Source organism: Prunus dulcis, chromosome 1 (assembly GCF_902201215.1).
Source record: "Prunus dulcis chromosome 1, ALMONDv2, whole genome shotgun sequence".
Classification (NCBI taxonomy): domain Eukaryota; kingdom Viridiplantae; phylum Streptophyta; class Magnoliopsida; order Rosales; family Rosaceae; genus Prunus; species Prunus dulcis.
Genome location: NC_047650.1, coordinates 30,547,210 through 30,567,963, shown reverse-complemented (window position 1 = coordinate 30,567,963; position 20,754 = coordinate 30,547,210). Strand labels below are relative to the sequence as shown.

Here is a 20,754-nt window from a genome sequence, read left to right as displayed (position 1 = left end):
AATTATTTTAAATTCATTTAATTTCTTAGGTTAAAGGCAGCGGACTCACTACCCAGACCAACTAACCTAACCCGACTCTGAGCACTTTTTTATTTTTTGTTTTTGAGGTGAAATGAAAAATCCCAAAAAGAGAGAGAAGAAGATCATATAATCAAATGTGTTTGGCTCAAATTAAGTTGATGCCTTTGTAGAATAAGAACAAAAGAGGAAGAGCCATTTATTCGAAGGAATCCTCAAAATATAGATTAGAGACTAACCACCAGACCATCATTCTTTTCCTTATTTCCTTGAGCAAGAACAAAGAAGAAAAATTAAACTCCCCCACAAGGTAGGGTATATATATTGTGCACTTCTGAAAACACAAGCATCCTCCACCTCACACACATGCATTGCATTATTGATGTAATGATATTGAATCATCAACTAACAATTAATTATTTAAGATGTGGCTACAAACAAAGGGGTTGACAAAAACTTATTTTTTTTAGTGTAAGCAAATTTGCATGGTTCAAAAGGAAATGGTCCAAAATAAATTTCTTACTTATTTTGGTCTGCGGCTGATGATGATGCTACAACTTTTATCAGCAACCTACTTCCGTTCCATCACCGATCCATATAAGTATACCGAACCCAACTACTAAAATAAATGAGGTTCAACCAAAATAAATGAATTGATGCTCAAAGCGTTTGAGAATCACTTTCATTTGACATTTTCTGCAGGCTGCAGCAGCTAGCTAGCATACATGACCTGTCTTTTCATTTCGAATCTCCTTATTACTTCCCTTCTCCTCTCTGATTTGAAAGAAACCAATTAGATCACTGCTTTGGCTTCTGAACAACTTGGAAGAAAAACCCAAAAAACAAAAAACACAAACAAGGATGGAAGAGCATATTGCGAGTCTTGTACTGTTGGGGGTAATTTCATGGACAACAGCCTTTCTGTTCATAAGAAAGATGTTTCCAAAGCGGTCCTTTGACTTCTGCAACCGCCTTGTTTCTACAATTCATGCAACTGTAGCTGTAACTTTAGCTTCCTTGTCCGTTGAAGATTGGAAGTGCGCAGTTTGTCCTCAGGCTTCAACGTCTTCTCCTCAGCAGGTCTACTTTTTTCATCTTCTCCTCTGCATTTTCTTAACTTTTATTTGATGTCTTCTTCTTAAACTACATATTCTAATTCTATGGTGGATTTTCATTTTGAATGGCGAGTGAGCAGATGAAAGCACTCGCCGTGAGCCTTTCGTATCTCATCTATGATCTGGTGTGTTGCCTCTTTGACAAGAAATTCAATCTTGACAACTGCGTCCACCATTTGGTCAGCATTGTTGGGATTGGAGCAGGCCTTGCCTACCAAAGGGTAAACAAAACAAATTAGTCAATCTATCTAGATGACATTTCCTTGTTTAGCTCTAAAAAAGATTTCTTGGGTTTGGTTTGGGCAGTGTGGGTCAGAGATGGTAGCAGCATTGTGGATAACAGAGTTGTCTAGTCCTTTCCTCCACTTAAGGGAGCTTCTCAAAGAGCTTGGTTACAGGGACACCGACCTCAACTTAGCAGCCGATGTAAGAAGTTACAAGACTTCAAATTGTGGAACAAATATAATGGTAGGGGTCAAATTTACTCATTTTGAATCTGATGTCCTTCTCTTCTTGTATAGATTTCATTTGCAGCTATATTCACGGTTGCAAGGATGGTTGGGGGACCTTATCTCACTTACGTGACTCTATCTGCTAACAATCCTTTCATCATCAAGGTACTTGTTTACGTAGCCCTCTTTTTTTTTTTTCTTTTTTTTTTTTCTTTTTGTTTTTCACTTATATCTTCCATAACCATATTGAAATTGAATAGTCCATGTTCTTCAGGCCATGGCATTAGGATTGCAGCTGGTCAGCGCTTTCTGGTTCTACAAGATTGCAAGGATGGTCAAATACAAAGTGATCAAGAGGACTGGCCTAAACAAGTTGACGCAACCTAAAGTAGAGACTCTAGAGAGATAGATATAACTATAATGGGATTTGGGAAATGCAATATTTTTCCTTTTCATTTGTTGCTTTTCCCGTTTTCATCCTGTTTGCTCTCTAGTGTTGCTTTTTAGCATTTCTATTTTTCTTTGTCAATTTTCTGTACATTCCTATAAAAATCCAATTCCATCACATTGCATGCCCAAACGAATTTACAAATTTTTTTTTCTGGGTAAACGGAAAATTTACATTATACAAAACTGTACGTATACCGTTGATGAATTCCCAACTCTCTTCTCTACACTTTCCCAGTTGACCTAATCTCCTGCCACATATGCTACAAATGACTTACATCCTCGCTTGAGAATGAAGAATTGGTGGCCGCGAATATATTTAACTTAAATAGTCTCTTCCTACAAGTTAAGAATTGGTGCGGCTCTTTGCTTTCTGCAACACCTCCCTTAAAACCAAAGCAATCCTTTGTGCCATATGCGGTTCCAAAAATCTTTCCTTCACTCTCTCATATCCTTTCTTGCCCATTGTCAACCTCCTTTCTACATGTGTGGCTAATTTTACAATGTTATTCTTCAGCGATGTCGTACCTTCTTTACCAACAGGATGCAGCAGTCCTGTTGTGCCATTCACCACAATCTCCATGGTACCCCCAGCTGCCGTGCCCTGGAATGACTCAAAAGAAAACAAAAAAATAGTTAATTGGAAACTAACATAATACCGAAATAAAGTTGACCATATATTCACAGAAATGCTAACACAACTGGTGAACAATTTTTCAAGAAGATATGAATAAACTGCAATCTGGATGAACCACATGTCTGGTAAATGATGCACCAGAAAATGAAGTACTACTGTGAAGTAAAGGACATACCAGTACAGGCAGCTGAAAGGCCATTGCTTCAATAGTTATCCTTCCAAAGCACTCTCCTCGGGCCTACACATGATTACAAAGTTAATCTTCATATGTAAGAAAACAATGCAGCAAGATTTGAATTCTCTTGCACAAGTTAGCACGAATTAAGTGCAATCTACCTGAGAATTCTGGACAAGAACATCAATTGCAGCCAGATACGGAGCTACAGTCAGGGTTTTATTCACAAAGTGAACACGATCCTGAATTTTTTTCTCTATCACAAAGTTGCGCAGCTCTGTTTCAAATTTTGTCTGCTTACTCATATCACTTCCTACTACTACTGCATGCATAGATGGCACCTGCAATTTCTTCTCCTTGATAATTTGCAGACTTTCGTGAAAGGAACGGAGAAATAGATCCTGACCTTTTCCACGTGAAACACCTGAAATTATATCACGCATAGTCCTTTGAATATATAATCGAATAAAGAAATGCATATGAACTAGAGTAGTGCAAAGATAAACAGATAACTAAACTGGCAACGTATTGCAAACGTTATGATAACTTATGGATATAAAACAAAGAGGCAGTAGATCCCATTCTTGCAATTCAGGATCTGGTATAATGACAACATCTCAAAGAAAGTACTTGTAAAGTGAAGGACTCAAACCCAACCAAACTACTACAAAATCAGGCCACCATAGCAATCTTTCCTCAAATAAAAGTGAAAACAATGGAAGATGAGAAATGACGCATTTTGTATGTTTATCTCTACCCCAAAAAACTTTAGTTGTTAGGATATGAGCTTGTTGTCACCACTAATGAGCCAAACACGTGAAATTCAACACAAATTGGGGGGGTTTTTTAGTTGCAGGAATTCAAAATTGCAATCTCTACTCTGATACCCATTTTAAATTTAAATTTAATTATTTTGAGTCTAATGAGAACAGTAAAGTACACAAACATAGAAACTTAAAGTAATAACAAAGAAAGCATACTATTTATGATGGCAAAGAGTAGATCTTCATTTCGCACTCCAAGAGACTCTCGGACATGCTCACGAAGAACCCTCCTGGATACACTATCTTCAGCAACTTCCATTAGCTCCTTGCTATTTCCAAGGTGCACAACATAGGTATCTGGCATTTTGATCCTACAAAGCACAAACGAAATATGCATAATCTACAAATGATAACATAAAATTTCCACAAGAAGAATGATAGAACGTGCTATGGTGCATGTAATTTTATGTATCATATCATTCTTCTTACCCTAAACGCTCCCGAGTCCTGTTCTTCCAATATTCTGCTGTTGTATGCGAGTCTATCATGGCACCTGCAACAAAAGGGAGATGCTTAACATACTCCACTTTGAAATAATGCCCTCGCATTTCATGAATCCACCACAACACCTTTGGAAGAACACGAGGAACATTTTCCTTGAGAACGGCATCGAGCCATTTTCCAGCAACAGCAGTATTTAAAACAACCAAATCAGCCTTCAGAGCTGTATCTATAGCTTTTTGGCCCTTTGCAGGGAAGACCTAACAGGTGTTGAAAAATTCATAATTAGAAGACCAACGAGTATAGGGACACCCAAAGAGAAAGAACACTATGCTCAAAATAATATACTCATAGTAACATAACAGAAAAAATTGAGATCCCAGTTACTTATAAAGCACAGTTGTTTCTTCCCAAATAAAAATAAAAAATAAAAAATTAAGAATCAGAGAATAAATCAGGAAACGAGACATAGCAAGGCCACAATGGCCTGCCTGTCCTTGGTTACTGTCAATGCCTAGGCTTTATGTTTATATGCTTGTAGATGATCAAATTTCAAATGTAAGAATTACTAATGATACAGCCAATGCCATAAAGACCATGAGGAATGGGCAGTTATATTCCGAAACAACAGATACTCAATTAGCACACTTTAAGTTCAAACATTCAACTACAGCTGGAGGCATCGATTTTCTTTTAATAGAGACACCAGCTCAATTGTACATTAGGGAGGAAAGAACGGTGAAATTTAAGCAACTTGATCCATTAGCAAAAGTTTTACATCTGATGGTTCAATTTTCCAGTTATTTTTAATGATAAATTGAAAAACTTACGTCTTAGTTACAGAGCAGAACTACACAGTTCCACAACCCACTATACAGAACTTGTAGTCATTCATTTATCTGGTTATTTTATGGAAGAATACATAAATTGGTTATTTCAGACGTCCATAGCATAGTGTAACATATATTCTTAATTTCAAAAAAGTAAATGCCAATGAAACCAGAAACATCTTTTCATATATGATTCTGGAGACATGTTTTAGCAATGAAGCAATGTCAGAGACTGAGAGCTGTAAAGCTTAAGAGAGCATCTTGCAGTGATGCTGCTGCTTAGAAAAATTGAATTTGGAAATGAAGTAAAAGAAATGACACCTGTACTCCTCGGTCCAGCATTTTATTCTCCAAACTGTAAATCACCTCATCAGCCTCCTCTGGTTTCTGGTTTGTTATCCAAACAACCTCAGCTCCCACTCCTCTTAACAAGAACGCTAGCTCCATCAATAATAAAGGACCCCCTGTTTGTATTTCGTCAAGAAAAAACAAGACGAGACAGTTAAAAGAAAGAGGGAAAAAAAGAGGAACACACAACTTTAAGCACTTTCTTTACTTTTTTCTTCTATAATTTTTTTTTTTTTTAATTTTAACTTTTCTTCTTCCTTTCCAATTCCGAGAAACATACGAAAAGAAGAAAAAAAAAGTGAAGAAAAATGAGATTTACCAGAAAGAGAGAGCTCATGGGAAACTAAGAGAACCAGCTTGGACTTCATGAAATCCAGAGGGCTCGGCCCGCCGCTCCCGGCTCGACCTGCTGAGTGAACCACCTCACTGGCTCTATCTCTTCCTTCCTCGAAACTACTGCTGGTGTTTGCGTTGCATGAATCAAACGCAGTTCTCATGAAGAAAACCATGGCAGTGGAGAGAGAAAACAGCGCCAGAACCATCAAAGACCATTTCTTCTTCTGCATTCCCATCCATGCATTTGCCGGCTTCCCCATGAATCTCTTAAGCTTTTCCCGATTTCATAAATTTCATATCATTTGAAAACTCCGATCTGCAACGGCAAGCACGATGTGTAAGATCAAATCTGAGATTTTTTTTTCTTCAGAATATTTAACTTGATATAACTTCAGCGTCGTAGACTCGTAGTTGAAACTTGTGGTGTGGGCTCGACAACTGAATCCCAGAGGGCTTTTGGACTCGCGTTTTTATACGAACATTTTTGGACTTAAAAGTTACGCACGCTTCCTTAAGCTTCTTTTGGGCTAAGCTTTTCTTGGGCTTATAGTTGACGCTTAGGTTTTTATTCAAGAATTCTAGCAAGGGTCTTATTCTTAGATGAGGTTCTATCTCTTACTCGTTAAATCAAATTGATTAGTTTGATCTAACGTTAAAAGATAAGGCCTCTAGGGCCTTACCCTCCCTATAGAATGACCCATTTTTTATTTTCTGGGATGTAAATCATTATGGTTTACATTAATTTGTGTTACAGTTAACCTTATACTTTTGGTACAAGAATAGAAAAAAGATGAGGGGAAAAAAATAAGAATAAAAGTGGAAGCAAAGGCAAGCGAAAAAGAAGTTTGGGAAGAGTAAACACGTGAAAAGTTGGGCATTATGAATGGAGAAAGAATTGATACATACTTGGGTTTGGTACAAGAATATGTATGTTCCTGGAAAGGCATCAACCACCAAGAAAGAAAAGGACCTTCATTAAGATATTATTAAGATATGTTTTATTTTCTGTGTTTTTGTGTCCATGTCATTAAGAAAAGCCGAAATTGGAAAAGAGCTAATTGCGTTATCTGGAGGAACCTTGGATTAAAGTTTAAAAAGCCCCCTTAAGAAAAGGAAAAAAGGGTTAATTAAGAAATGGTGGGATCAATCAACAAAGTCACAAAGTTACTAGAAAATTCTCATTCATTCATTAATATTTCATAGGTTTGGTTTACAAGAATCGAAGGTTACGTACCTTAAACCAAACAAACACTCTTTGGATTAAGCATATAGAAGTTAAAGCAGTTTATTAATTAAGTCGGCGGCAATTGTTTCTAACTTCACCCTTGGATCCAGTGAGAGGCCTGATGTTCCCCATCTTAACCATTGACTTGGCAAACTGCTGAAAGAAGAGGCTCTCATCATCTGCATAGGTTTTGACCAGCTCCATGGTCTTCCCTGCATTGCCAATGCCATTGCCAGTGAGAAGCACTTGGTCTGAAGTCAGAAGGCCTTTACCAAAGAGAATGAGCTTGAAGTAGGCGTTGTCAAATTTGGCAGGGGATGCAAAGTCCAAGGGGCTAATGTTATTGTCACCACCTGATCTTGGGCAAACTGATTTCAAACCAAAGTAGTAGTTTCTCTCTAGAGTCTCGTCTGGTTGGTTGTTGCCCTTTTGGTTGTACAGCCTCTGCTTGAACGTCACGCACCTCGCAACCCCAATGGTATGCCCTCCTGCATTCATCAAAATCATATCATTAAGTGTTCGTTTGCAGAAATAATCAAAAGATAATAATGATGGATTATATATAATTGAAGTACCTGAGAGTGCAACTAGGTCTACTTCGTCGAGGCCTTGACGCTTGAAGAAGGTTAAGAGGGTTGAGAGAGTTGAGTTTGGTGCGGGGATGTTGCTGTTTGAGCCACTCAGGCTAGCAGTTCTTGAGTCTCTCCTTCCTAGTGGTAAATCCCAATTAGGCCCACCGCTCTGTTCCATTCCACCAACTTCACTTGTTAGTAGTAGTAATTAAATAGTTGAGGCTTAATTATACTAATTAACTATAATTTGGTTTCTTACTAGAACAATGGACCCCCTTGCAGCCAGAGCAAGAATGTCAGCACAAGAGACAGTTTGGGGACATGCTTCTTCCAACTTGGCCTTGATCTCATCTATCACTTCAAATCCTCTCAGCGAATTCCTGTTTGGACCCGACCTCTTTTCGCTGGCTATCGTCGTGCTGTCGTCCAATAGCACCGACGCATCACAGCCCTGTAGCCAATCATCATATCATAATAACATTAAGCCATGCACGTATATAAATATGACTTTATATATATGCAATCAACTAGTGGCGGCAATAAATAATCTTTGTAAATGGCAAAAGACCTTTGAATTTGAAAATTACCTGAACAAAGCAGTCATGGAAGTGAAGCCTAAGCAAAGAGGCAGCCACCCTGGGCTCCCTCGCAATGGCCTGCTGTAAAACAGAGATGACAATGTCATTAGCTTGAGGGCATGAGAACTGATAGAATTGCGGAAAAAGACCAAAAGACCCGCCAGCTGGTGCATATCCACCATGACCCCTACTAGGTTCACTGCCCCACCCGGATCCCCACCCGAAGTTGAAACCGGCGGGGTGAGCTAGGGACAGAGTACTGGCTGAGAACAATGCCATCACCACCACCACAAGACCTAAGAAACTCACTTTGAAGACTGCCATGGTTATTGATAATTCAATCCAACTCTTTAAGACTAATTTTTCAAGTCCAAAGATTTCAGTGTCTGGCTTGCTTGATTGCTGCATGGCACCTTCTTAATTTATAGAGAAAATTAACCACTCTCCTACCAAATCCTCACTGAATCACCTACTCTGGATAAGGAGCTAGCTATGAGTCTATGACAGACGACAAATTGACAATGTCAACTTGATATTACGTATATTTAGTTGCTTTCCTTTCTGTGAAAGAGGGTTGGGTTTCCGGTGTTTCTGGTATCACCTGCTCCGATATCACTTTTTATTCTCTCTCTCCTTTTGGCTACAGTTTGCATCACTTTAATCAATCAATATATCACATGGTCTCAAAAGAGAGTGCGTCTCTTTTGCTTCTGCAAAATCCCAACGCGGTTTGAGTATTAGGTAGGCTAAGGCTAAGGCCTAGTTCATCTCAATATTAGCTATGAAGCCTCAGTTTTGCAGAACACGGACAAGTTGAGAGCAACAATTTGAAATCCCCTAGGAGGTTTCTGACCCATTTTAAGTTTCAAACTTCTGATTTCAGATAAGTGCGACTGTTTCAATTTCGATGATTAGTTGAGACTTTGCTATATATAGAAACCTCAAGTTGGACCAGCGTCATCGGCCATCATGGGATTTTCAAGTACATCCAACCACCCACACGCTAACTTTGTGTTGTGTGAATTTAAGAACTTTTTTACAAGGCCCAGCGCGGTACAATTATTTTGTGCAAGGCAACTAAAAAAATTCATAATAACACACTAAGATGGAGAAAGGCTGAGTTTAAGATGTCAGAAATTTATCTGACAAGAAATGCATTTGGTTACATCTGTGGTCTGTATCTAGTTTCTAATAAGCACCTTACACCCAACAGAAAAATTATACATATATATATATATATATATCTACAACAGAATAATTACACATATTTCTCTGTGTCATTGAAGAAAATTGAGATCATGATATGCACAGTTGCCTCAATGGTGTTAGCAGCCTCGCATACCGTAGTGGGACGTGTGCCTTGATCAGTGTCCCTTTGTCTGTATGTTCCTATAAAGTAAATATACAAAATGTTGAGAACGACTATGTAACTGAGACACATACCAAAAGAAAAGTAAAACAAGATAGTAGAATTAAAAATCAACATTCACGGGATACTTACCGTTCTCTCCACCATTCCAACCTTGTGTATGGTGCTGAGAAGCTCCCCTTTTTCAAACGGGATCAAGGCTTCCACCCATACCATAGAGTCCTGTTAAACAAAATATAACGTTATCTTTCAATTTATAGAAGCACGAACTCCACTCTTGAGTATCAAAAAAGAAACGGTGAAACAAGCACACATACCTTCAATTTTTCCTGGACTGCATTGCAGAATTCATTTACACCCTCGCCGCTCAGAGCAGATATGCAAACAACATCATCTCTCTTTTCTGCTTCCAACTTGATGCTTTCAGGATTGCTAACCTTATCAACCTGGAAAAAGGTAGCTGCGTATCATCAATCTCGTGTAAAGATTACAAGGGAGAACAAACACCACAGAAGTGAAAAAGAAATTCCCTAAGGTGACGATAAAAAAACAGTATAACCACACAATACACAGATATGATGATAAAATAGAGTGCCTTTACATTGGATGGATAACAGAGCCACCAAGAAGATTCACTGTACCTTATTCCACACCATCAACCTTGGAATTGAGGACACATCTAGTTCTGACAAAACTTTGTCCACAGCATCTATCTGTTGCTCAGCTAGCGGATGACTGAAGTGGATATCAACATCTAATAAGATAACAATGTCCATCATCACAAGTGCATCATTTTAATATGTTTTCCCAACTTGTACCTGATATCCACCACATGCACTAATAATGATGACTCTGATATCTCCTCCAGTGTTGCTCTGAAGGCAGCAACCTGAAAGATGCAGTTGGTGGAAAAACGTTAAAGATATCATTAGCTTGACTCTGAAATTGGATTGACATTCATCAAAACCTTTTTCTTGCAGCTAAGTTGAAAATGAACAGGGGAAAGATAAAGGAGAGAGAGAGAGATGAAATTAAACTGCAGAAGTGGCGGCAGATTCATCAATAAATTGTGCTAGTATCTCACCACTGTGGTTGGTAACTTCTGAATGAAACCAACAGTATCTGTGAGAAGAAACTCTTTCCCATTCTTCGTCTGGAAGGAATGAAACAAGCATATATATTACCACCAAGTGGAAGTAAAATAGCATAAACTTATTAGACAAAATATTAATTTTTCACCAAAAGACTAGCATATCAACAAGAGAAATACTTAAAATCATGCTACATAGACTCAATGTAAAAGTCCCGATGTTTCAACTGGAACAGATGCATAAATAAGTTAACTGATTCCATAAACTCCAAATTCTGGATTATAGGCCTTGAAGTAGCTCATTGTCAGTGGAAGAATCAAAGATGGTATAGCGTGTTGATTAAACTTTCATGCAACCAGAAGCCTGTTTGGTGCTACATCAAAATCTATGGTTACATCTTTGACTCTTCAGTTGTTTATCCAGTAGTAACTCATAATCAATGATGTAATAAGAAATTGCCTGAGTATGATCAAACTACCTGAACCCTTCTTGTGGTTGGATCTAGGGTTGCAAATAATCGATCCTCAGCCAGCACATTTGCTCCAGTCAATTGATTTAAAAGAGTACTCTTTCCAGCATTAGTGTACCCAACCTAGTTTCCCAAAGCATTACATGCACAACATCAACAACAGGAGAAACAACGATCCATATAATTTTGAATTACACAAGCTCTACGTATACTTACCAAAGATACTACCGGAACAGGTACTGAAAGCCGCTGATTCCGGTACTGCTTTCTATGCTTTCGAACAGATTCTAGCTCCTTCTTGAGAACACCAATCTAGCATTACAGACATTTGCATATGAAAATCAATTTCCAGAGTCAAATCTTAATTCACCAAAAAGAAGAAGGAAACAAAAATCTCTAATGGAAACTGTAGTTTGTAATCTACAATTTATATGGAAAGGAGCAGCATTAAGATAAACTCACATCTCTATCATGCAATGAATTACTGGAACACTGATCATTCAATTAACAGGGCTTACTTGAGTACGTAAGATACGTTTATCCACTTCAATTTGTTTCTCACCCATTCCCTTCACCTTGCCTCCTGCTTGACGCTCAAGATGCGTCCACATTTTTGTTAGCCGAGGTAACTGGTATTCCATTTGTGCCAATGCAACCTAGAAACATCACAATTGTCAGCATGAAAATTCTGGAAATTGCTATTTTTTTTTGTTAAGTTATTACTACAAACAAGAACTTGAATCCAAAAGTGAGATTGTACTTCCAACTATACCAAGTATGACGCTGGCATATTTTCAAGTAGCACGAAACACATTATTACTACTAAAAGGGCAACGATAATTTGCCTGTAAAGCTGCTTCGTGTGTTGCTGCCCGCTGGTTAAAAATATCCAGAATGAGGGCAGTGCGATCACAAACTCTAACTTCCCCACCAAAAGCCTTTTCCAAATTGCGCAATTGCCTAGAATAGTAACAGTTGAATAAAAAGAAAAAATTAATTAACTCAAAATGTGCACCGTTAAGTCTCGTTCTACACCAAGACTAATGTCTTAAAAATTTAGATGAAGCTGACGAAAAAAAAGGCTCATGCAGTTTTCCAGAATAAGACACTGCTGACAGTGAGTGGAGAAATGTATACGATAAACATATTTGTGCTGGTAAGGTTTTATTGAGGAATTGAGGTTTAAGCAGGTAAGATCTCCACGTCTCAAATTAAAGCTAAAGCGAAGACAGCTCAATTCTGGTCCAAACCTTCTAACATTGATAAGTAGAGTTCCAACAGGCACAGCAAATTGATAGATGCAGGGGAAATGGAGCCAGTATTGGCAAAATAAAACCGTGTAACTCATATAAATCAGTCTCTATAGGAAGCATAAACATGCACGAAATAACAATAAAGTCACTCATAATGTTTCATACCCTGCTGAGAGCTCATCATCAAATATGACAGTCTCAACACCCAATGCGTTAATTGCACTCTTGATTTCAGCAACCTTGCCAGATCCAATGTATGTCCTTGAGTTTGGAGAAACGAGTCTGCATCACATATAGCGTTAGAATTTGATGCTAGGTGACCAACAGGAAACAATTTGTAAATAAAATATTCCGAAAACAGAAATAGACTTCTGGAAGTAAGCAATAAAAGCTACTTACTTTTGATATGTGGAACCAACAACCATAAGTCCAGCAGTATCAGCTAGCTGGGTCAATTCCTTGAGTGATTCCTCTACACCAAATAAAACCTCAGTATTACTACGTTTGTGCTCAACACCCACAACGTAAGCTTTTTCTTCAAAAATCTGGGAGAAAAGAGTGGGTCATCCTCAAGAAAACCAATCAAAACGAGGAAACTTATCCCAATTTACCAGTCTTTATCACAATTTCTCACACCTAACTTTTCCCCCAGTTGAACTTTCCCAAAAATATGATTATTCTCAAAACAAAACCAGCATAAACATGAACGCAAATTTATTTTTTGGATTTTCTCAGTAACCAAAGATTATCTCAAAATAAGACAGTAAAAAGAAAAAAAGAGACCAACCTCCCTTCCGTTCCTTAGCTTGAACCTACTCTCGGAGCTGTCTTCAACCTCCTTCTTCTTCTTAACTCTAGTGGACGGAGTTAGGGCTTCATCCTCTGATTTGGTGTCCGCGACTCCAACAATGACTCCGTGAACCTCTTCATTTACAAACTCTATGGTATCAACATCAATCAACGGAGGGTCCTGCAGTAGCGACACGTCGTCTGTTGAAACAACACCTAGGCCTTGTTCGATAGCTCTTACGACGATTCTTGGAGACGCATTGGAATATTTTCTGAGCCTGAGAGAGCTAATTGGCCGAACTAATTTTGCGAGCGGCCATGAAAGGTAAGGGTCCTGAATAAGTGGTGAGGAACGTATCAGAGAGCAAGAAAAGCATGCGCTCATGATAGAATTTTGGTCTGAAGTTGTGATCTTTGTGTCTCCAAGCAATGCTACCCTGTAAAGCTTTCAACTTTCAACTTCTAAGCGCATCGGTTTATCGTCGCGCGTTCTTTTATTTTGGCCCAGATGACATGTCGTTATTTCTAACTTGCCGAGCATAGATGATGTCGTATTGTCGTGTGATGGGTACCGTATAAGGCCCTGGCCCAAATATTTGACTCGGATTTTTGCCGGAAATTCCACCCAAAAGCCCAAATCATTTTCGTTCTCAACGGTGTGAAGAGTGAAGACCTCTCCATTTTCGCCGCCGTTTCAGAAACGCTGTGTAATGAACTGCTTGTCGCAGTTTTCCTCATACACAGCGGCCATTTTCAGAACGACAGGTCGGTCCGCCGGGACGAGTGCTCTGTGCGGACCTTCTTCGTGGAAGAGAAGATTTGACCTTTGTACTAATAGCAAGTTAATCAACTTCGAATCAGTGCTGACGAGGTTCCATATTCAGCTCTATTCGTCTCGAAGCAAAGGCAGCAGCAGCAGCAGCAAAACGACGTCGCCCCGGTCGCGGAAGAAGTCGAATTCCGAACCGGCTATGGAACCGGACAAAGACTCCTTCTATGTAGTGCGCAAAGGAGACGTCGTCGGTGTTTATAAGAGTTTCAGTGATTGTCAGGCTCAGCTCGGTTCTTCGGTAAAGTTTACTTATTTTTCTCCGTTTGTCATTTTAATGGGGTTTTGAATGTGTTCGAATTGAAATGTATAAACTTTTGTTCTTTGAATTCTGTTAGATATGCGATCCTCCTGTTAGCGTGTACAAAGGGGAGTCTATGCCCAAGAACACTGAAGAATATCTTGTTTCTCGTGGACTTAAGAATGCCATTTACACTATAAGAGCTGAAGATGTGAAAGATGATCTTTTTGGCAAGCTTGTGCAGTGCCCGGTTGAAGTAAGTTTTCACTTGTGAGCTTCTGCAAAGAAATTTCTTTGGAAACTGTTGGGATTTTTTTTTTTTAACGTGACTGATAATTTCAAAAGAGAAAACTATGGCCCTGCTGAGGTTTATGGCATAGCAGTTGATTGCTCTTTCGTTTGTAGCTTATTCATAGGCTGGATACATTAGTAAGATAACATAATTATAATTTATGCGCGAGGCAGAGGCACTTTAATTTTTAAGGTTGGAGAATGTAATAGAGTACGACCCCAAACTTATCTGGGCAGCTTTCTCCTAATTAATTTGTTTCTCCTTCCTTCTGATTGTAAGGTTGTTGTCTTTGCTGATCATGTTTTTACTTAGGTGGGTTTATGATGTTTTTTCTTTCACATATCAGGACCCGTGTTCAAAGGGTGAAACATCTGTTAAGGATGCATCCAAAAAGAGACCCCAACAACTGTGTGGAACGGAAACTGAGGTAGGTTTGGAATCATAACAACCTTTGAGCTTGAATACTCTCGCTCAAGAATATAAAGAACCATGTTTATCTTTGGAATTCTATCGGTACTTATTTCTGACTTTCTAGCTGAAGATTTCATTTTATTTTTTATCATTATTATTTCTTTAGCTAAACCCTGTGGTAAAGATGAGGTTCTGTGTCAGATGAACTTAGCTTGTACATTTTTCCAATGCTTTATAGGAAGAATTTGGTTCAACTTTCATATCAGACGATCTGTCGAGAAAGCATGCCAAGATAGATCATTCTGCTGTGCTCGAATCACCCCCCTTGAACCGTGTAAGTTGAAGTCCTGGTGATATCTAGTGGTTGGGAAAAATGTACTTCCATAGGATCATTGTATCACATTATGAAGTGGATAGAGCGAAATACGGCAAAGGCCTGAATTCAATTTACTTTCTTGTTAATTAATGACCATCAACCGGAATTTGTCTTATATTTTATTATATAATCAGGGGTTGGGGAATTCTCAGTCACTTTTTCAGGATCTGGAGTTCTCTGTCAATTGTCATAATGTTTCAAAAATGTGTTGTATCACCCACCCAGAAAAAAGAAAGAATGATGTAAGCTATATTTGTAGGGTTCCTGTATTCTTATGTTTGATGGTGCATCGAAAGGAAACCCTGGACTAGCTGGTGCCGGAGCTGTGTTGCGAGCAGATGATGGAAGCTTGGTATACATTTTACCTATGGGGTTATTTTTTGTTTAGTTCTTTGCCTCTCTAAGACTCTAACCATGCTTTTCCATATAGATCTGTAAAGTACGTGAAGGTCTGGGTATCGCAACCAATAATGTTGCCGAGTACCGCGCTGTCATTTTAGGATTAAAATGTGCTCTTAGAAAAGGTTTTAGTAAGATTGTTGTTCAAGGTGACTCCAAACTCGTCTGTATGCAGGTTTGTGAATATTGTTGTTATCTTCTTCTGCTTAAGGTGTTTTATTTATCTCTGATTGTTTGATACTTAAGAAGTTCTTTTTTCCATTTTCCATTTTGTTTTCTTTGTTCTGCATTTGTATAACTGAGAAGGTAACTTGAACAGGTTCAGGGATTATGGAAGGTGAAAAACCAGAACATGTCTGATTTGTATGAAGAGGTGAAGAAATTGAAGGATAAATTTCTCTCCTTCAAGATCAGTCATGTCCTCAGGGTGAGAGAAGCTGATTCCGTTTATCTTTTGTGCTATGTGATATGTCTTGTATAATAATTCCCCCGCCCCCACTAAGCCCACCTGAACTTATATCGCCTCAGTGAATGCCTTTCTGACATGTTCTCGTAAACCTTCAAAGGGACGAAACTCTGAGGCAGATGCTCAAGCAAACTTGGCAATCACTCTTGCTGGTCAGACTTCAAATCTGATTTTGTATTATGCACTTAGTAGATTCTGCATATGGTCAATTGAGCTAATCTATGTCCATGGGACATGTTCACGTTGCAGATGGTCAAGTCCAGGAGGTGTCTGGAAAGTAGTTTAAATGATAGTCCACCGCTGGTTATGTTGGGGTTTGTATCAGAAAATTAGTAAGACATCACAAAATTTCTGTTTACACTTTGGCCTAAAGGTCGATGTTGATGCAGGTGACCTGTTTTTTGAAGATTAGACCCTGATGAGTAGTGTGGCTTTGAGGTTTGCCACAATGTGGTTCGTTGGGCATACATTAACATCATAAACCATGATTTCATCCGCAAAACTGAAGCTTCTGCTGGTTTGCACTTTTGGAGACCGATTATTTATGCAAGTCAATCCTTGGATCAAATCACCCGCCATACAAGGGTGATTCAGTTTGACAAACTCAAGCGGAAATAAAAAGGAACACACAGGATTTGCTTACGAAGGAATACGAGCATAATGTGAAAAATTCCCACGAGCATTAATAATAATTGTTTCCATATAATTTTGGAGCTTATGTTGAATATCCAAATTTCTGCACCCAAATTCAAAAATAAATCACTTTTCGCTGTGTTCTATTAATACCGCAACTGTGAAATACAACACACAATCAATTGTTGATTAAGTTGATGAAAATTGGAAAGGAAAAAAAACAGTAGTTATAAGAATACTATAAGAGATGACATAACAGTAGAACAAGGACTGAAGGCCCAGATCTTGAATAACCCTCTTAGCACTAAAATCAACATTACAAATGGTAGACTTGAAATCCTTTACAACATTGCAAATGGTGGACTTGAAATCCTTTACAACATTGCACAAAATCTAAACTTCCACCGATGATTTTCAACATCAACCTCAAGATGTGAAATGCATTACTGCAAGCCATATCCAGTTGAACATCTTTTACCCCATCAATCCTCTGTGTGATCTGTGTTACCTTCACCGGTCATGGAGCCACCGGCTAAAGAGTTCGAATCCTCCGAAGACTCCCCAAACTCTTCTTTGTACATTTCTTCTATCATAGGTTTCCAGAGCCGAACTCGCGCATTTATGAACCAATTTGAAACCTGAAGCAGACACAACATTGGCATCACATGGGTAGACCAAGTTATAAATGAGCTGCTCAATTTGAAATCAATTGGGACATAGATAAAACTGTTGGGGATTACTTGGTTCTTTGACAAGCCTGTTTGTGATGCCAACAGAAGCTTCTCAGAGTCATTTGGATAACTGTATGATCAGAACCACAAGTAAATAGGCAATGTTCAGAGCCACATTTAATTAATTTGGATTAATCACAATCAAGGGCTAATTGGTTTCGGATTGCTTACGGGTGGAGGAAGTGTTCAAAAAGCCAAGTGCGAAGAATTGCCACAGAGGTCTCTGGCAGGCCTCGAATTGGTCTGAAAGCTTGGCGTGGGCTCTGGAAAATGCCAAGCTGTTGAAGAGACATTCTTTTGTGTCTGCACTCTCTGTCAAACAAGTTAAGTTGTGATAGTCCCGAACTGATTTTCGGTACGTCTTGCAACAGCTTTCGTTTTTCGGAATAGATATGGGAAACTATAGCATCTCTTAAGCTGCAAAAATGCCTGGACATGGCCTTGAGTGCCAGAGCTGTGTAAGACTTGGCTGCTCCTTCACCTACTACCATCTCAAATGATGACATCACTTCTTCCATTTGATGGTAGTACTTCTCACATCTGTCCTCAACCTGAAAACAGCAAGGAAAGTATTAAACAAAATAGTCCCAAGATTAAAAGTAAACATCAAGATTGTATGTACCTGTTCCAACAAGGTGATAAGGTTTGCAAGTCTAGCTTGCAATTCATGCTTATCAGCGGACATGAGCCCATTGCAGCACAACTCTGCTTTCAGTTCAGAAGAAAACCCCATAGCACCTCTCCGGCCTTCACCATATAACTTTCCAACATGTTTTTCATTGCTGATGTCAACTTGTTTTCCACCAACATTAACAATCTCATCTAAGAGGGACTGAGCTGGTTTTAGATATCTTGAATTCCCAATAACATCCGCTAAAGATTCTGTTCCATATGAAGTGGAACAAGATCGACTTAGCGAGTTTGAAGACGAAGCAAGCGCACTGCCTATGAAACAATACTCATCGCTTACATGTTCAACTCCTGGATTGCAAGCTTCCCCTGATTCTTCTCCAATGATAAAGTGATTGTGGCTCATGAGGTCTGAATTCATAGACCTCTGCCTATATTGGACAGATGGAACAAGCATGTGGGAACCAAGGGACAGTGAGAGCCTCTGTGCTTGGTTCTCCATTGCTGCTCTAGGAAGATCCATCAGATGCCTTGTGTGGTTGTTCATATCTGAGTCCTCTGCACCTGTGGGAGCTTGAACAAGGGCCACTGATCTGGACATTCTCTCCCCAAGAGAATGAAGGCTGGGCAGGACACCAAGAGACTGAGGGAATGTGTTTCTATTCCGAAAAGAAGACTCATAAGCATCAAGGTGTTGGCTTTCCAAATGGTTTTGGGCAGCAATGGAGTCTGAGATAATGAATTGGTGAAAGATACTTGAAGCTGGATTTGGGGGTGAGTCTTGTGAAACCATTATAAAGTTAAAAACTATAACAATAGCAAAATGCCTATGTCAAGTGATGAAGTAATAAAAGTATAACTGACCAGGAAATCTATGACACTGAGAATCTGATAATAGCCATTTCGAAAGCAGAAAATCAATATGAAGTAGTAAAGCATACAGTGCCAAAACAATGAATCACAATGCCATATTTAGTGGCTTTTCAAAGCCATGAATGAACATGATATCTGAGAAGCTAAAGTTGGGGTTTGCTGCATGTGTGGTAAATGCTTGACCAGCCCAGATAAAAGTAGTTGTGTCATAAAGTAGAAGGCCATCTCAAGATGAAACCTGCAGCATTGAAGAAGAAATCTTTAGTTAAAGGGACTGAAACCATGAAGACTTAAAACAAAAATCCTACATTATTAGGCATGAGTTGGATAGGTACATCATCAATGAATTAAAGACTTGAAAGAAATCACATTTGACAGAAAGAATCTCCTTACATGGGACAGAAGAAAATCCAACTTGGTGTAAGTAAATCTGAGTATTTAAGCTGTACGTGCTAAGCTACGATGACCCATTATAAATTCAATTGATGATCAACACAAGAGAGAGAGAGAGAGAGAGAGAGAGAGTGTGTGTGTGTGTGTACGTGTGTGTGTGATGTTCAATTGCCAAAAGCATAAACAAGGTGGAAGCGTAAAAGTAGAGACCAGAAGAGATGAAAACAATTAAACTTTGCCACTAATTCCAACCTCTGATTGGCAGAGATGATGAATTAACAAAGTTCAAGAGAGTGGGAGAAAAACCTAGCAAGGCTAAAATGAGTCTTCAATGAAGAAGCAAAGAGCAAGCACCAATCTGTGATTTCAAAGCATACCTTCAAATTTAATGCAGAAATGATTCTCTCTCTCTCTCTCTCTCTCTCTCTCTCTCTCTCTCTCTCTCTGTTAACAGGCCTAAATCTAAGCAGCAGAAAGCTATAAGCCTAAAACATAGACTTCTGCTAGTTCCTTAAAGAAGCGCAGTTAATTGGCCAAGTAAAAACGAGAAAATGACAAGAGAAGATGGTCCCAATTTCCCTGGCTATAATACAACAACCAAAAGCATCAAAGCCTCCAGCTTTACTGTCTGCAGTCACATTTCTTTGGGAGACTCAAAAGTACTTTCAGCTCTCTCTAAACAGTGTATGTCTCTCTCTCTCTCTCTCTCTCTCTCTCTCTCTCTCTCTCTCTCTGGTTTGGCTTTTGGCTTTGGCTTTGGCAGCACAACAGCCCTCAGCATGTTAAATTGTTCTGTTCACTGCTGGGTTGGGTTGCTCTCTTAGTCTGTAAAAAGGAGGAGAAAAAGTGGGCTGTCTTTTACACACTCCCAGTTCTAGGATTGTCAGCTTGTGAGCCTCTAAGCATATGGAAATATCTAACTTTTTCCTGTTATGTGTCGTAATCATACATAGAGATGTTGAAAGGACACTGATTTCACAATCTTTCAACCACAACACCAAAAAAAAAATTGAATGGAAAATAAAGATGGGTTCTTTTCTTTCTTGTGCTCAAGGTTAAGAGTGAGAGAGAGAAGAAAGAAAGAGAGAGAGAGAGATTAAAAAAAAGATATGGTATGATGTTTTGGTCATTATTATTAATTGAGGGGGGTTGAGGGTGAGGTTTGGTTTGGTGTGCTGATGAGACTAATTCTTGTTTTCTGGGTGTATCTTACTATTTTGGGCTGGTCCGATCGGATGCTTTAAGTAATGATTGCCATCTTTGTTCCTTTGGCCTCCTCCAGTTGTCACTCTCTGATTCTTCTTTGTTTCTTTGTTAATGTAATAGGGACCCTTTAGGTTTAGGCCCCACCACCCCATAGATTAAAGGTGTCTCTCTCTCTGCCTGTATCTGCAAACTCTGAACCCATCCCAGCAAATTTCAAATCGAAATTTTCCGCCAGAATTCTCCCCGTGATTATATTGCTTTGGGATAACCACCACCCTCCATTCCAATTCCAAAATTAAAGACTA

General features: G+C 38.9%; 6 protein-coding genes across 15 annotated transcripts; 2 read left to right on the top strand and 4 right to left on the bottom strand.

Annotated features, from left to right (window-relative positions):
• Positions 1-612: 612 nt before the first annotated feature.
• LOC117614988 (TLC domain-containing protein 5-like) lies at positions 613-2,088 on the top strand. Its single transcript, XM_034343948.1, has 5 exons — positions 613-1,098; positions 1,214-1,354; positions 1,440-1,559; positions 1,655-1,750; positions 1,860-2,088. Exons 1-5 carry the CDS (start codon positions 880-882, stop codon positions 1,992-1,994), a joined length of 711 nt encoding a protein of 236 aa, XP_034199839.1. The 5' UTR covers positions 613-879; the 3' UTR covers positions 1,995-2,088.
• Positions 2,089-2,129: 41 nt separating this feature from the next.
• Positions 2,130-6,076, bottom strand: LOC117614987. Its single transcript, XM_034343947.1, has 7 exons — positions 5,607-6,076; positions 5,261-5,403; positions 4,098-4,369; positions 3,825-3,979; positions 3,006-3,268; positions 2,845-2,907; positions 2,130-2,636 (listed from the first exon to the last, which is right to left on the bottom strand). The coding sequence occupies exons 1-7, from the start codon at positions 5,881-5,883 to the stop codon at positions 2,379-2,381; spliced, it is 1,431 nt and encodes a 476-aa protein (XP_034199838.1). The 5' UTR covers positions 5,884-6,076; the 3' UTR covers positions 2,130-2,378.
• Positions 6,077-6,859: 783 nt separating this feature from the next.
• Positions 6,860-8,326, bottom strand: LOC117613944 (peroxidase 9). The gene is made up of 4 exons (XM_034342568.1): positions 8,008-8,326; positions 7,680-7,871; positions 7,424-7,589; positions 6,860-7,336 (listed from the first exon to the last, which is right to left on the bottom strand). Exons 1-4 carry the CDS (start codon positions 8,320-8,322, stop codon positions 6,912-6,914), a joined length of 1,098 nt encoding a protein of 365 aa, XP_034198459.1. The 5' UTR covers positions 8,323-8,326; the 3' UTR covers positions 6,860-6,911.
• A 778-nt stretch (positions 8,327-9,104) lies between these two features.
• LOC117615493 (GTPase HflX) lies at positions 9,105-13,421 on the bottom strand. Of its 3 annotated transcripts, none has more exons than XM_034344577.1 (13): positions 12,968-13,421; positions 12,580-12,725; positions 12,346-12,462; positions 11,773-11,887; positions 11,446-11,583; positions 11,144-11,239; positions 10,937-11,050; positions 10,452-10,520; positions 10,186-10,256; positions 10,009-10,102; positions 9,685-9,813; positions 9,500-9,589; positions 9,105-9,387 (listed from the first exon to the last, which is right to left on the bottom strand). In XM_034344577.1, exons 1-13 carry the CDS (start codon positions 13,352-13,354, stop codon positions 9,295-9,297), a joined length of 1,659 nt encoding a protein of 552 aa, XP_034200468.1. In that variant the 5' UTR covers positions 13,355-13,421; the 3' UTR covers positions 9,105-9,294. The 3 variants fall into 3 exon arrangements, with proteins under 3 accessions (XP_034200468.1, XP_034200470.1, XP_034200469.1); XM_034344579.1 differs by having other exon boundaries at positions 12,580-12,652; positions 12,968-13,081; XM_034344578.1 differs by lacking the exon at positions 10,937-11,050.
• On the top strand, positions 12,928-16,724 carry LOC117615495. 2 transcript variants are annotated; one of them, XM_034344588.1, is made up of 10 exons: positions 12,928-14,039; positions 14,137-14,295; positions 14,678-14,758; positions 14,981-15,076; positions 15,378-15,470; positions 15,549-15,692; positions 15,837-15,944; positions 16,084-16,135; positions 16,233-16,297; positions 16,373-16,724. In XM_034344588.1, exons 1-9 carry the CDS (start codon positions 13,680-13,682, stop codon positions 16,262-16,264), a joined length of 1,125 nt encoding a protein of 374 aa, XP_034200479.1. In that variant the 5' UTR covers positions 12,928-13,679; the 3' UTR covers positions 16,265-16,297; positions 16,373-16,724. The 2 variants fall into 2 exon arrangements, 1 of the variants encoding a protein (XP_034200479.1); XR_004584029.1 differs by having other exon boundaries at positions 13,590-14,039; positions 16,046-16,135; positions 16,233-16,724.
• A 103-nt stretch (positions 16,725-16,827) lies between these two features.
• LOC117615494 (BEL1-like homeodomain protein 11) lies at positions 16,828-20,313 on the bottom strand. 7 transcript variants are annotated; one of them, XM_034344585.1, is made up of 5 exons: positions 19,244-20,313; positions 18,919-19,088; positions 17,970-18,784; positions 17,519-17,898; positions 16,828-17,417 (listed from the first exon to the last, which is right to left on the bottom strand). In XM_034344585.1, exons 3-5 carry the CDS (start codon positions 18,768-18,770, stop codon positions 17,099-17,101), a joined length of 1,500 nt encoding a protein of 499 aa, XP_034200476.1. In that variant the 5' UTR covers positions 18,771-18,784; positions 18,919-19,088; positions 19,244-20,313; the 3' UTR covers positions 16,828-17,098. The 7 variants fall into 7 exon arrangements, with proteins under 7 accessions (XP_034200476.1, XP_034200477.1, XP_034200472.1 ...); XM_034344586.1 differs by having other exon boundaries at positions 16,828-17,254; positions 17,357-17,417; positions 17,970-19,088; positions 19,244-20,311; XM_034344581.1 differs by having other exon boundaries at positions 17,970-19,088.
• Positions 20,314-20,754: the final 441 nt, after the last annotated feature.

Bases quoted from the DNA above. Each gene is read 5' to 3' on its own strand.
- LOC117615494 (XM_034344581.1), bottom strand. From the start codon at position 18,770: ATGGTTTCACAAGACTCACCCCCAAATCCAGCTTCAAGTATCTTTCAC. The intron at 17,899-17,969 runs GTACATACAATC...TGCTGTTTTCAG, and splicing joins TTATCACCTTGTTGGAACAG to GTTGAGGACAGATGTGAGAA. The intron at 17,418-17,518 runs GTAAGCAATCCG...CTGATCATACAG, and splicing joins TTTGAACACTTCCTCCACCC to TTATCCAAATGACTCTGAGA.
- LOC117615493 (XM_034344577.1), bottom strand. From the start codon at position 13,354: ATGAGCGCATGCTTTTCTTGCTCTCTGATACGTTCCTCACCACTTATT. The intron at 11,888-12,345 runs GTATGAAACATT...TTACTATTCTAG, and splicing joins GATGATGAGCTCTCAGCAGG to GCAATTGCGCAATTTGGAAA. The intron at 9,388-9,499 runs GTAAGTATCCCG...TTTACTTTATAG, and splicing joins TTGGAATGGTGGAGAGAACG to GAACATACAGACAAAGGGAC.
- LOC117614988 (XM_034343948.1), top strand. From the start codon at position 880: ATGGAAGAGCATATTGCGAGTCTTGTACTGTTGGGGGTAATTTCATGG. The intron at 1,099-1,213 runs GTCTACTTTTTT...GCGAGTGAGCAG, and splicing joins CAACGTCTTCTCCTCAGCAG to ATGAAAGCACTCGCCGTGAG. The intron at 1,560-1,654 runs GTAAGAAGTTAC...CTTCTTGTATAG, and splicing joins ACCTCAACTTAGCAGCCGAT to ATTTCATTTGCAGCTATATT.
- LOC117614987 (XM_034343947.1), bottom strand. From the start codon at position 5,883: ATGGGGAAGCCGGCAAATGCATGGATGGGAATGCAGAAGAAGAAATGG. The intron at 2,908-3,005 runs GTAGATTGCACT...AATCATGTGTAG, and splicing joins TTCTTGTCCAGAATTCTCAG to GCCCGAGGAGAGTGCTTTGG. The intron at 2,637-2,844 runs GTATGTCCTTTA...GAGTCATTCCAG, and splicing joins CCTTTCAGCTGCCTGTACTG to GGCACGGCAGCTGGGGGTAC.
- LOC117615495 (XM_034344588.1), top strand. From the start codon at position 13,680: ATGAACTGCTTGTCGCAGTTTTCCTCATACACAGCGGCCATTTTCAGA. The intron at 14,040-14,136 runs GTAAAGTTTACT...GAATTCTGTTAG, and splicing joins AGGCTCAGCTCGGTTCTTCG to ATATGCGATCCTCCTGTTAG. The intron at 15,945-16,083 runs GTGAGAGAAGCT...AAACCTTCAAAG, and splicing joins AGATCAGTCATGTCCTCAGG to GGACGAAACTCTGAGGCAGA.
- LOC117613944 (XM_034342568.1), bottom strand. From the start codon at position 8,322: ATGGCAGTCTTCAAAGTGAGTTTCTTAGGTCTTGTGGTGGTGGTGATG. The intron at 7,590-7,679 runs GTAAGAAACCAA...GGAATGGAACAG, and splicing joins CAAGGGGGTCCATTGTTCTA to AGCGGTGGGCCTAATTGGGA. The intron at 7,337-7,423 runs GTACTTCAATTA...TGATGAATGCAG, and splicing joins AGACCTAGTTGCACTCTCAG to GAGGGCATACCATTGGGGTT.